Source organism: Purpureocillium lilacinum, assembly GCF_023168085.1.
Source record: "Purpureocillium lilacinum CBS 284.36 DNA, scaffold_1, whole genome shotgun sequence".
Lineage (NCBI taxonomy): Eukaryota > Fungi > Ascomycota > Sordariomycetes > Hypocreales > Ophiocordycipitaceae > Purpureocillium > Purpureocillium lilacinum.
In genome coordinates this window covers 7,038,661-7,051,563 of record NW_027072111.1, presented here as the reverse complement: position 1 = coordinate 7,051,563, position 12,903 = coordinate 7,038,661, and the positions used below count along the sequence as shown (strand labels likewise).

Genomic DNA, 12,903 nt, shown 5'->3' with positions numbered 1-12,903 from the left:
CAAGTATAGCAACTCGACAGCGAGCCGTCTGCGGACCGTGGCGGGATGATTCTGGGCGCGCTGACACAGCGGGAGAGCCTGTCCCGCCGCCGGCAGTGCTCTGCAAGTGCGGTCCGACTCGGAGGGGGCACGGACAACGCGCTCAGGGACAGGCAGTGCCACTGCCGGTGCTGCTGCTTTCTGGGCGAAGATCAAACGGGGCGCGCGATTCTTATCTGGGTGGATGGCCCGCCTGTTGCCCCCCGTACATAGGTACAGTATTGGAGGGCTAACTGGACTGGACTTACAACCGAGCACATGCAACAAGTTTTTGTTGTTCGCGTTCATGCATGTCTTGCACGATCAGAGGGCCATCGCCAGCGCATGTCTCGCCTCTGCAGCGTCGTTTGCGTCAACTGCCGATCAGCGGGGAACGAGCAACAACAACATGCAGCATTTAATCATGGAAGCCGGACGGCCGCTCGCCTCTTTCTCGTCAAGAGTCAAGAGTCAAGAACCGTGAGGGCTTACCCTTCTCGTTCTGTCACAAGCCTCGTTCACCGCCACGGCGCCTCCCGGCTGCACTGCGGTCCCGGCGGCGAGGGGCCCCCTCCCCCTCCATCTCCGCCCCCGGCGCAGGGACGAGCCGGGGGGCGATTGAGTTTACGACTCCCGTGGACTGGTTGACTTGGACTTGGACTTGGACCTCACGGCACTTGTCGGATGCCGCGCTGTGCTTGCACAAGACGCTCGGACCGGCGATTCAGGTCGCGCTCCGTGACGAATCTCATTAGCATAGCGTGTCATCACCGCTTCCGCCTTTGATGAGCATCGTCAACCGCTGTAGAGGTGGGTTTCCCACAAAACCTAGCGTCAAGGAGAGCGGGCGACGATGCGAAGACGACGATGGCGGCTCACGCGCTCACAAGCCCACCATCGGAGCACCAGACCCCTGCCCCAGGGCCGGTGCCACTTTCCCCTGCTGCCCTCGATAAACAATCGCGGCTCCTTGCCTCGTTTAGTAAGGTAGAAGCTAACGCTGCACCGGCCCCTGTCAGGCGTGGCGCCGCCGCCCGCCGCTGCGGCACTTCCAGCTTGTGCCTTCACGCTGTGTCGTCAAGTCCTCGGGCTCCCGCGACGAGCGTTCGTGGGGCTTGCCCAGCCGGCCTTGGCCCTTTCTTCCCGCTCTTCCTCCACACGCGGTCCAGATTATTACCACTAACTAGCTGGCACGGGCCAGAAACAGCAGGAGCTTTCGCCGTCCGGTATCACTGCATGCGCGGACTATTGCCTGGCCTTGTCCGGTCCAGCCTGTGCTGCTGGGGACCTTTGGGGACCTTTTGCGCGTCTGCTTTGGGGGAGAACTGCCTGGTCTCTGGCTGCCTCTTCTTTGGTTGTTGCGGTCCTCCTCATCATCATCTCGTCTGGTATGACCAGTGGTGGCGGTGTTGATGTCGCCTCCGTGTAACACGGCCGGCTGCCTTTCGGCCGCATCCGCTCCGCCGTGGCCACCTCCAATTGATCCCTGACGACTGATTTCGGCTGAGCGAGGCGAGATGAGTAGTGTCTCTCTCCCGCCTGTCTCTGTTTGCACGCACACCGATCATTTCGTCGCTTTCCTTCGTCGCTGTCGATTGCGCCATGCTCTGTGCAACGGCGCCCTCATTACATGAACGATAAAGAATGAGGTTATACAGTCCCGTAATCCAAAGGCTGGAGCGCACCCAGGCCTGGACCTCTTGGAGTAGGAGGTACTTCTGTAGCGCCACCCGCCATCCATGAGGCGATGAGGCCAAGCGCCCAACCGATCTGGCCGCCGCCGCCTCCTCCTGCTCCTCCTGGGCCTGCCGAGGAAATGAATGGGCCCTGGCAGCTGCAGATGTGGCTGACATGCGCCGTCAGCCTTCCCCGGATTTGGCATCTGACTTATAGCCCTCCTCTTGGCATTAGATGGGTGACGGTCTCCCCAACACCCCATGGCAGTTACTTCATGTTGATGTCCTCGTACGGCCAGTAAGGCCGGTCCGCACGCAATGTTACTCGGAAACGCCATGCGGCTCTCCTTGCCCACCGTTGGTAGGTAGCCGTTCCTGAAATGGTGGTTGGAACGAGAAGAGGTGAAGAAATACGCGCCGCGGGCGACGACCTCCAGCAGTTGCCCGCCCTCCGCAGCAGGGACGGCTCCCCGCCGCTATATGAACCCGGGCCATGCCGTCCGACACGCATAGTACTATAGACAAGCTTAAGTTTATGAACCGCGCCCGGGGCAGACTGCCATACGTGAGACGAACGGAGAGGGGCCACTTGGCCGCGCGGAACACGACGCTGCGGTTGCATTCGGCCTGCCCCGCGAGGGATCATCAGGCACCAGACGCATAAAACTCCTTTGAAGTGTCGATCTCTTGAACCTGGCAGGTTCTCTACTGCCACAACTCCACAATATTACCAACCTCCTCTCAGCTCCGGTCATGCCGTGCAGCCCTCGCGCGTTCGGCCTCGCTCTTAGCAGGTCTGGTGGTGCTTTGTTGCCCTGAACTCATGCCCGATGAGTGGGCTCATGTTGTTGGTGTTGAGCCTTGAGCACCCCCATGTACGATGGTTGCTTACTGTGCCAATATTGCGCACAAGTTCCACGTCCCTCCGTACAACAAGGCCTGAGGCACGTCGCACTTGCATCTTGCGAGTCCCATTGCCCAACAGAGATGCTCTCAGCTCGTTGGCCTCTGGGCACTGCGGTTGACCAACGCCACCACCCATTTAGCTAGGCCTCGGGGCATATTACCCAACCCCACCCGCTCCAGGTGTTCAGCTCAACGTCTTGGACATAAAGCCTCTCTCGCGCGTCGCGGACCGACCTAACTTGGGTGGGGGGCGAGGCACAGTAGTCACGACGCTGTCCTCATGTTGTGATGTGCAGAGAGTGCCAGAAGGTTTCACAGTACACGGACGCTGAGCAGCCCATTTACAAGACACTGGCCCGAGGACTTGCAGTTGATACGAGGCCGTGCACCAGACAGTACGCATAGAGGCTTTTACATGAAGTCATGAAGTGCTCTATGGTCTACCGAAATGATCCCGCTCGAGGTCACCCCGTAAGTCGAGAGGAATGGGAGAAACTTGCTGTAACTACTGCGCCGTCGCAGACGTAAGCGGCACTTCCATTGAGCCTTTCTGACTCCAATGCTCGTATGCTGCCTCACATTGACGCCTTCAAGCACAGTAGTGCAGTGACAGCAGTCCTACACTTAACAAGAGTACAAGAGTCGCCGATTAACTGAATATCTACGACATAGCGTATGCTATATGCAAGACTCTATGAATACACAGCGTCGCGTGTGTATTAGAGAAGGCAGTACTCAAGGAGGTGGGTGCCAGGTTGTGCTGGTGCACGGCGTGTTCATGTTCCGTCCACATTTTCGTGTGTATAGCCTGTGATCTTGATGGCTGCAATGCTTCGTAGAAAGTATGTGCGACCACGCCTGCTACGAAATTAATCTAATCTGATGCACTCACAAGGAGAGCCTACTGATCCCGCCAAGGAATACGGAGTGGTACATGTACACTTACACGGCTTACACCAGGAGCCAAGGCCGCATGCAGCTCATCAAGCATCCCTGCGGTTTGGGCAAGTCTGATCTGGTTCCAACTCATTCTCAAGAATCGTCCCATTCTCACGTCCCTCCACAGCATATTGACCTCTCCTAAAATTGTCCCTCACAGCATGCAACGGCACCATGCGCCGACCTGCCCGCCGGCCGACTCTCCGTCCGGAGCGCCGGCAAATCCCCGGCCGGCCCTGGGCCCTCCATTGCCGGCGCGCGGCGCAGCGCCCACAGCGGTTCCAGTGCCGACCGAACCCGCCCGCCCGCGGTCCCCAATGAAATGCTCCAGCTGCTGAATAATTCTCAACTTTTCCTTCGTCCACGGAAACGTCCGAGGTCCCATCGTCACCATTCAACGTCAACACCTCACCACCGCATCCTCGCCGCTGTCGCCGCCGCCGCTTCCACAGCACCAATTGCCCGCCCAATTGGCCCTCTTCTCTCTTCGCTCCTGCATGTAGCATCGATATCGCGACGCCCTCACCAGCCATGATCTGCTCGTCCTGCCGCGCCGCGCTGCGCACGCAGCGCTCTCCTCCGGCCGCCCTCCTCCGCCCGTCGTCTCGCTCCATCGTCATCGCCCCCCGAGCCCTCCTCTCAACATCCGCCTCGCCGCGCCGACCGCTCTCCCCGCGCCATCTCAGCTCCCGAGCCACTCTCTCATCCTCATCCACCGCCGCCCTCCCTTCTCCGACGCCAGCACGGCTCTACAGCTCCTCCTCCACGCCGCCGCAGCGCCAACCCACCTCCATCGAGGACGAAGACCCCCTCCCCGCCATGACCCCCGCCGAGGCCTCCATCGCCGCCGTCCTCTCCGCCGCCCTCGACCCCACCTTCGTCCTCGTGCAGGACGTCTCGGGCGGCTGCGGCAGCATGTACGCCATCCAGATCGCGTCGCGCGCCTTCCGCGGCCAGACGCTGCTCAAGCAGCAGCGCATGGTCAACGCCGCGCTGGGGGACCGCGTCAAGGAGTGGCACGGCGTGCAGATTCGTACGGTCGTGCCCGAGGAGGAGGAGTAAGAAGTAAGCCTAGGTACCGTTGGCGCGCATATACGCATGGGGCGAGGGGTTTGTTGATGCATCTATGGGCCTGGTTTGAGGGAAGCGGGATCGTGGCCAGGCGCGGCAAGCCTTGACGGCTAGGGACGAGATCAATCGCCCAGAGGGAGTGCTGCAAAACCCATCATACGCCTCACACCATCGGCCGGATACACATACGCACGCACACACACACATTGTACATCATCTGTAGAATACGGCATACAAGACACGCGAATGGGGCGTCGCAGACGTAAACTAAAGGACATTGCTCATGATTATGCTCTATAACAATACAGGCGCCATCCATACACTCGTTTCTCCCATGAGGTATACGTGCGTGACAACAAACAGGACATGAACCAAGAAGAAAACCCACGGCGTTGCCGCCTCACTCCTTGAGGTACTTGAGGATGGCCTCCCGCTCCTCCACGGGCATCACCCTCAGCACCTCGCGCACGCCCTTGAAGCCCGCCTCCTTGTGCCCGCGCACAAGTGCCGACAGCTCCGCCGACAGCTGCTCCGCCTTCAGCGCCTCCACCTTGTCCCCGATCGTCTTGCGCTCCCGCTCGTACCACTCGGCCGCCTCGCGGTCGTTGTGCGACCAGCCCACGATGCCCGACCAGCTCTCCAGCAGGTGCAGGTTGCGCTCCCGCACCTCGGTCGCCTTGGCCGACCCGGGCTGTGCGCCCGTCGACACCGCGCTCGTCGCCATCCGCTTGAGCACGTACTCCTCGTTGAGTCTGCGGCGCAGGCGCCAGTAGAAGTACCGGCGCGCGTTGCTCCACTCGAGCACCTCGCGGATTGTCCCCTTGGCCTTCATGCGGCCCGCCCGGTCGTGCAGGTCCGCAAACTGCACCGCAATCTGTGCGTACACCGGCAGCAGCTGCTTCTCCCGTGCCACAACCTGCTTCTTGATCGCCGCCGCCTCCTCGGGGGCGAGGTCCTTGTTCTCCAGCTGCTTCCTCAGGCTGGCGTACGTCGGGTCGTTGCGAGCCATCGTCTCCAGCTGCTTCTCCTTGCGGTACTTGATGCCGATGATGCCCTCAGGCTCCAGCACACCACCACGCGCCTCCACGTCGGCGTACATCTCCATGGCCGTCGGGTTGATAGTAGGGTCCACCACCACCCACGAGCCACCGCGCAGCTCGCCAAACGGCGGGATGTAGACGAAGATGGGCTGCTCGTACTTGACGAGGGCGTCGACGATGAACGAACCGTACTTGAGCACCTCGTTGTACATGTCGCGCTGGCCGCCAGAGAAACCTCTCCAGTTGGCCAGGATCATCAGCGGCAGCTGCTCGCCGTTGTTGAAGTCGTTGATGGCCTGCGCCGTCTTGAACGCCGAGTTGGGGTACCACACGCCGCCCGCCTCGTTGCTAACCTGCTCCATCGAGTCGGGGTTGGCAGGGTCGGCCGGCGTGATGTTCTCGACGCTGCGCGTCTCGACGGCGATGACACCCATGGGGATGCCACCGAGACGGGCGCGACCGACGACGACGGTACGAGCCCAGCCACCCAGCGTCTCGACGAACGAGTCCTTGTCGAAGAGACCGCTCTGGAAGCTGCCATCGTCGTCGTGCTTACCCGAGATCATCCACCGCACATCGTAAGGCTGCTTCTGCGGCGGGCAGTAGACGACGTCGCGGTCCCAGGCGTCGGCGCTAGGGCTGACGGGCACGGGGCCGTTGCGCTTCTCCGGCACAAAGGACATCCACTCGACAATGCGCGAGACACCGGCAAAGTCGTCGTTGGCCGTCATGTGGGACACGCCGTTGCGGTACATGATCTGCGTGCCACCGAGCTGCAGGTTGGACGTGTAGACCTCGCGGCCCAGCAGATTGTTGAGAGCCGGAGCACCAGTCAGAATGATGGGCTGGCCCTCAATCTGGACTGCACGCTGTCCGAGACGGACAAGGTAGGCACCAATACCTACGGCTGTTAGACTTCTTTGATCAACAAACTGAAAACGGCTCAAGACTTACCAACAGATCGGCAGGTGACGAGCGTCACCGTGAAAATGTCATTGTACGCCCGGCTTGTCGCGCCGGCAATCAAGCCGGAGCCCCTCAAGCACTCAACACCGAGGCCGTCCTCGTTGCCAATGATGGTGACAATCTTGTGGCGCTTCTCGCCATCCTCGGACACCTCCTCGGTGATGACATCGTCCTTGAAACGCTCCAGGGCCTTGTCATCGAGGTACAGGTACCGGAAGCCCTGGTCCTGCTTCTCGGCGTCGTTCCAGGCAACCTTGAAGTGAGGCATCAGCTCCTCAGCCAGGCCGAGGCGTGCACCCGAGTTGGCCGACAGGTAGATGCGCGGGATGCCCAGCTTGCGAGCCAGCTCCGTGCACTTGTGGAAGAAGTTATCCTCCTTGGGGCCGAACGAGCCGATCTTGTAGGTGATGTCGTTGGCAACGACGATGAAGCGGCGGCCCGCGGGGTACTCGGGCGTGCGAGCCTTGAAGATCCAGCCGACCATGCCGCACGTGTTGGTGCCCGGCTCGCGGTTGACCTCGTCGAGGTTGTCCTTGTCGTCGAGGACGAGCTCGGTGAAGGTGATGCACTCGCCGACCTTGGGCTGCTGCGACGCGATGGCGGGCTGGTTCTTGACGGCCTTGACCCAGCTGTTCTGAATGGCTTGGCGGAAGAGCTCGGGGAAATCGTACACGTACTGCGTTCCCATGAGGTGAGCCTTGTACCGCTTGGGCTGGAGTGCGTTCTTGGTGGCGTAAGGCGTCGAGACGGACAGGAGGTGCAGAGGGCCCTTCTCCTTGGTACCGCCGATGCTGTGGAAGACCCAGTCACCCTTCTCCGACTTGCGCTCGGCGTACATGTCGACGTCGACAACGTAGCCGGACGTGTTGGTGATGACGACACGCAGGGGGTACGGGGCACCGGTGGCGGGATCCGTGCAGATGATGCGGATCTCGACCTGGGCGACACGCAGTCTCCAGCCGCGAGCGCCGAAGCGGTCCAGGAAGCCCTGCAGACTCTGCTCAACCTGCTGAGGATCCAGCTGGAAGACCGGGCTGAAGTTCATGAAGATGTGGTTCAGATCCGACGAGTTGTTGCCGATAATCTCAAGCGCATCAAAGATGTCGTTGATGACACGGTCCGCCTCGGAGATGAGGTACTCGGCGGTCGGGATCTCGTCGCGAAGACGGCCAGGTCGGATCACAGCACGGGTGAAGTAGCGCTTGTCGGTGTCGACCGCCTTGCCAATAGCCTCGTACACGTGAATGTTTTTGTTTTCCGTGAACACAGGCTTGATGTGGAACTTGCCGAGACGCGCGAGCTCCAGCTGGAAGGCCAGGGCAGGCTCGCTGTGACGGATACTGTCATCCTCCTCGTACTCGGGGCCACGGAAGGTGTAGTAGCCAGGGTACGAGCCGTCATTGTGGCCGCAGATGAACGTCAGGCGACGCACACCACGGGCGAGCAGCTCGCCCTTGAACTGCTGAACAATCGGCCGGATACGGGACATGAGCTCCTGGTCATCGGCACCCTCGACATCCCGGATCGCCACGTTGATGACTGCCGACAGCTCGTCGTCCCTCTTGGCGGCGTTCTTGATGGAGCTGAGCGGCTTGCGCTTGTCGTTCAGGTCAGCAAGGATCTGGGTGCCGTTCTGCTGCTTCTTCTGCTTGTTGTGGAAAGCGAGCGTCTCGAGAGCCTTCTGGATCAACTCCTCGGCCTCGTCCACGTACTTGCAGGGCACGATGATACCCTTGCGCGTGGGCTCGTCCTCCCACTTGCTGGTGAGGTACGACATGTCGCTGATGGAGTAGATGCGCTTCATGTTCAGGTCGCTCGAGGCGCTGGGTGTGCCAGGCGTCGACGGCGCGGCCGACTGGAGCGGAAGGCCGAACTCGGACTGGCCAATCTTGCGCAGCTGGAAGTCCCAGGACACGAAGAGGGGCGAGTCCGTCTCGTCGCTGTGGTACTCAATCTGCTTGAGAATATAAGCACGGTACGCGCGACGGACGTAGACCTCGAGCGAAGCCAGCGCCACCCAGGGGTCCTCGTGGGCGAAGAAGAGCGGCAGCACGTCAAAGACCGTGTACTTGGAGTCGACGACCTCCTTGATGACCTCCAGGTTGGGTTCCCGGTGGTCCCAGCCGCTCTCGCCGTAGCGGGACTCGACGACGGAGGAGCGCAGAATGTGCTCCATCTGGGCGGTACGCTCCTCCAGAGAGGGCAGCGAGCACTGAATCATGATCTCGCGGGCCTTGAGCGAGACCTTGGAGGTGGCGCGAGACGACAGCTCGGTAAGCCTGCGGAGCGAGTCGCGCAGGTACTTGCTGATGTTGCCGACATTGGGCTTGTTGGGACGGTACTCGTCCAGAATGGCGAGCACGAGGGAGCTCTTGGCGCTGACGCGGCTGTGAGAGAGGACCGTCTGAACGACCTTGTTGATGCTGTCCTTGTTCTGGTCACGCAGCTTCAGGACGACGCTGTCCTCCTGGGTCTGGGTGGAGAAGAGGCGCTCGACCTCCCAGTATGCGTCGAGCAGGCTCTGCACAAAGTGCAGCTCACGTGCCTTTTGGCCGTCGGCGTAGATCTCGAGGATCTCGGTCAGAGGCGCCAGCGTCGTCTTCAGCATATCGGCGTCAGAGTCGGCGACACTCTCGTCGAGGAACTTCTGGAAAGCCTTTTGCAGAGCCTTGGCGGGGAACTCGACATGGCGCGACCTGGCCTTTTCTACAATCTGGCCAAAGAGGGAGTCCAGCTTCTGCGGCATGCGAGCGTGCAGGGCAGAGAACTGCGCGTTCCACTCGCTGTAGGGCAGCTCGGGGTTGCGCAGCACCTCAATGAGCTCCTTGAGCGAAGGGGCCATGATGACCGAGTTGTCGTAGCCCATCAAGATGTTCATGATGATATTCTTGAGGACACCGAAGCGTTGAGCAGCCTTGTTGCCGACAACGACGGGGTCGCCGTACGGCGGCAGCTTGTCGACAAAGGCCTGAGCCTGCTTGACGCGGCTAGGGTCGTCGAGGGCGAGGATTCCCAGGATGTCACCAGCCTCGAGCGTGGCGCCGGGCTGCTTGATGAGCTGCACAATACCGTCCTCCTGCGTGACCAGAGGCATGTACATCTTCATGACCTCGACCTCGGCAAAGGTCTGGCCAGCCTTGACGTGGGCACCGTTCTCGACCGAGTACTTGACGAGCTTGCCAGGGCTGGGAGTGCGGAGCTGGGTGGGGTCGTTCTCCTGCTCGAGCAGACACGTCTTGCTGTCGACGGACAGACGGGTGGCGCCGACCTCCTCCTTCCAGTACACGTTGTGGCTGTGGCCGTCGAGCAAGATGAGAAGGCCGCCGTCGCTGAGGGCGCGGACGCCCACCGAGCACTTGGAGCCGTTGATGAACAGGTGGTAGCTGTCCGAGCTGGCCCGGGTGGCGGTGAACTTGTAGCGGAAGCCCTCGTAAATGAAGTCGATGGTGAAGACGGTCTTGAGGATGTCCTTGGAGGGGACCTGGCCCTTCTCCAGGCCGGCACGGTACTCGGCCATGCACGTCTCGCTGGCAATGTGCGCCTTGGTGACGGCGCCGCAGACAACGGCGAGCATGGTGTCGGGCCGCTCGGCGGTGAGGCGCTTAGAAATCAGCTCGTCCAGCCAGCCGGTCGAGATGGTGTTGTCCTCGAAGGCCTCCGTCTCGAGCAGCTTGATGAGATACTCGACGGTGGTCCTGAAGTCACCGCGAATGCTCAGCTCCTTGAGCGCGACGACCATGTGCTTTCGCGAAGCTTGTCGGTTCTCGCCGTAGGCGAAGATGTGACCAAACTGGCTGTCGGAGAAGCTGTGGATGCCACCCTGCGTTCCGACGGAGAAGTAGCCCCAGACGTTGGAGCTACTGCGGAAGTTGAGCTCGTGCATGACACCGTTGGACGGCTTGAAGCCCTCGCCGGGGTCCTCAGAGGTGATACGGCAAGCCGTGCAGTGACCCGTGGGCGTCGGGCGGCGCAGCGACTGGGACGAGCCCTCGCGCTTGAACTCGAAGTCGATCTCGCTCGTCGTCTTGGGGTCGACGCCGTAGAGCACCCTGATGTCGCGGATGCGATGCAGGGGAACACCCATGGCAATCTGGAGCTGGGCGGCGGGCAGGTTTACGCCGCTGACCATTTCCGTGGTAGGGTGCTCGACCTGCAGACGCGGGTTCAGCTCGAGGAAGTAGAACTTGTCATCGGCGTGCGAGTACAGGTACTCGACGGTACCCGCGGAGACGTAGCCGACGAGCCTGCCCAGGCGCACAGCGGCGTCCTCCATGGCCTTGAAGGTGTCAGACTTGGCGATGGTGACGGGGGCCTCTTCGATAATCTTCTGGTGGCGGCGCTGGACGGAGCAGTCACGGCCAAACAGGGAGATGTTGTTGCCGTACTGATCAGCCAGGAGCTGGACCTCGAGATGCCTGGCGTTGCCGGCCAGCTTCATGATGAAGATGGGGGAGCCCGGGATCTCGCTGGCGGCGGCCTTGTAAAGAGCCTCGAAGCCCTCCTCGCCCATGGCCTTGCGAATACCCTTGCCACCGCCGCCTTCTGACGCCTTGATCATGACGGGGAAGCCAATCTCCTTGGCCCTCTCGAGGCCCTCCTGCCACGAGGTGACGCAGCCCTTGGCGTAGACCTTGTCGGAGACGGTGACGATGCCCTTGTTATCCAGCTCGACCTCGCTGACGCCGGTGCCAGACCAGGGGATGCAGGGGACGTCGGCGTGCTGGGCGACGATTGTGGAGGAGATCTTGTCACCGAGCGAGCGCATGGCGGATCCTGGGGGACCAATGAAGACGATCTTGTTGGGGGAGGCGGCGAGCGACTCGGGCAGCTTGGGGTTCTCGGAGGCGTGGCCCCAGCCGGCCCAGACGGCGTGTACGTTCATGCGCTCGGCGATGTCGACGATGAGCTCGACGTTGGCGTAGTTGTGGTTGTTGGTGCCGCCGGGGACCTCGACGTAGTGGTCGGCCATGCGGATGTAGTCGGCGTTGGCCTGGAGATCCTCGGGGGTGGCCATGACGGTGAAGTGGATGGCGCGCTCGTCGCCGAACGTCTCGTACGCCCATTTCCGCACGGAGCGGATCTCCTTGACGGCGGCGATACCATTGTTGGCGATGAGGACCTGGGGAAAGCGTCAGTAGGCCAGTTCAGGGTCGCCCGCCGGCGCCGGAAGGGGTTATGGAGAGACCAACGTTTGTGATGACGGTGTGGCCGTCACTTTGGGCGACAAAGTCCTTGACCTTGCTCGGAGGCGCATTGGCCAGCTTGTTGCCCCCTATGAAGTGGTCTGCGAGGCTGTGCTTCTCGGCGTACGAGGCCTTGCCGTTGACGACGGGCACCGTCCGCCCGTTTGTCGTGGCGTCTGCCATGATGTGATGTATGGAGTACGAGGGAGAGGATATTGCGTCGGAGAAGATGGGAGTGTCGAGAGCGAATCGGGCGGGCTCGCAGCAGGCGAAAGCTGTCCCGTCAAGCCGTCATGAACCCTTGGGAGGACAAGAGGTTCGAGGTGATTCGCAAAGGAGGGATCTCGACGAGTCGTTGGGGGGGAAGGGTAGTTGCGGTTGCGCCACGCCAACTACCTACACAACCCGCTAAGAGAAAGGCACGAAGAATGGAAAGAGAAGAACAAGACGCGCCGCGAGATTTGGTATTAGAAGGCGTGTAGGGCGTCAAGGGGGTTGTTGGTGGATTGGCAGGCTGCTCGCGAAGAGGGAGAGGGAGGTTCAGGATCGGGAGGATAAGGTGGGAAGACGGACAACCGGGGACGAGGTTGAGGTCGAGGAAAAGTGTTTTGGAGGCGGCCCCGGAAGTCGTTGGCCGGGAACGAGACGGGCGGCGAGGAACCTTGACGGGGGACGTGTGTGTCGTGTACTTTGGTACCGGCGGTACTTGGGGCGAGACGGAGCTTTTGGCGGCGGGCCGGCGCAGGGGAGTACCTGGACGGCAGGTATCGCAATCTGTTGGGGCTCGTCAGTTGGCACTGTCCGATCTTGGGTGCGGCGCGCGCGAGCGCCCAAAAAAAAATTGAGGTGGACGCGACGGGGAGGCGCCAGGCCGGCCAGGGCTGCTGGGCTGCAACGTGCCAACTGCCACTCCACTGCCGCGACGAGTTGGAGGCCCGGTGGAGGTGGCGGTACTGCCGCAGCGGTACAGTGCCTGGCCGCGCCAGCTCGATGGAGGCCCGCTGAATGGGCGGGACGAGGACCGCCTGGCGTCTTTCACTGGACCCCTTCCCCTTCTAGATTCCCCAGCGCGCACAGTGTCTCGTGAGGAGGTCGGTCGCGGGC

The 12,903-nt window shown here is 61.5% G+C and overlaps 2 protein-coding genes across 2 annotated transcripts; one reads left to right on the top strand and one right to left on the bottom strand.

The window, feature by feature from the left end:
- Positions 1-4,070: 4,070 nt before the first annotated feature.
- Positions 4,071-4,601, top strand: PLICBS_001742 (uncharacterized protein; the record flags this gene model as incomplete). Its single annotated transcript, XM_018317164.2, has 1 exon — positions 4,071-4,601. The coding sequence occupies one exon, from the start codon at positions 4,071-4,073 to the stop codon at positions 4,599-4,601; it is 531 nt and encodes a 176-aa protein (XP_018182689.2).
- Positions 4,602-5,010: 409 nt separating this feature from the next.
- Positions 5,011-11,982, bottom strand: PLICBS_001741 (acetyl-coenzyme-A carboxylase; the record flags this gene model as incomplete). The annotated part of the gene is made up of 3 exons (XM_018317165.2): positions 5,011-6,551; positions 6,605-11,735; positions 11,806-11,982. 3 exons carry the CDS (start codon positions 11,980-11,982, stop codon positions 5,011-5,013), a joined length of 6,849 nt encoding a protein of 2,282 aa, XP_018182690.2.
- Between the last annotated feature and the right edge of the window lie 921 nt (positions 11,983-12,903).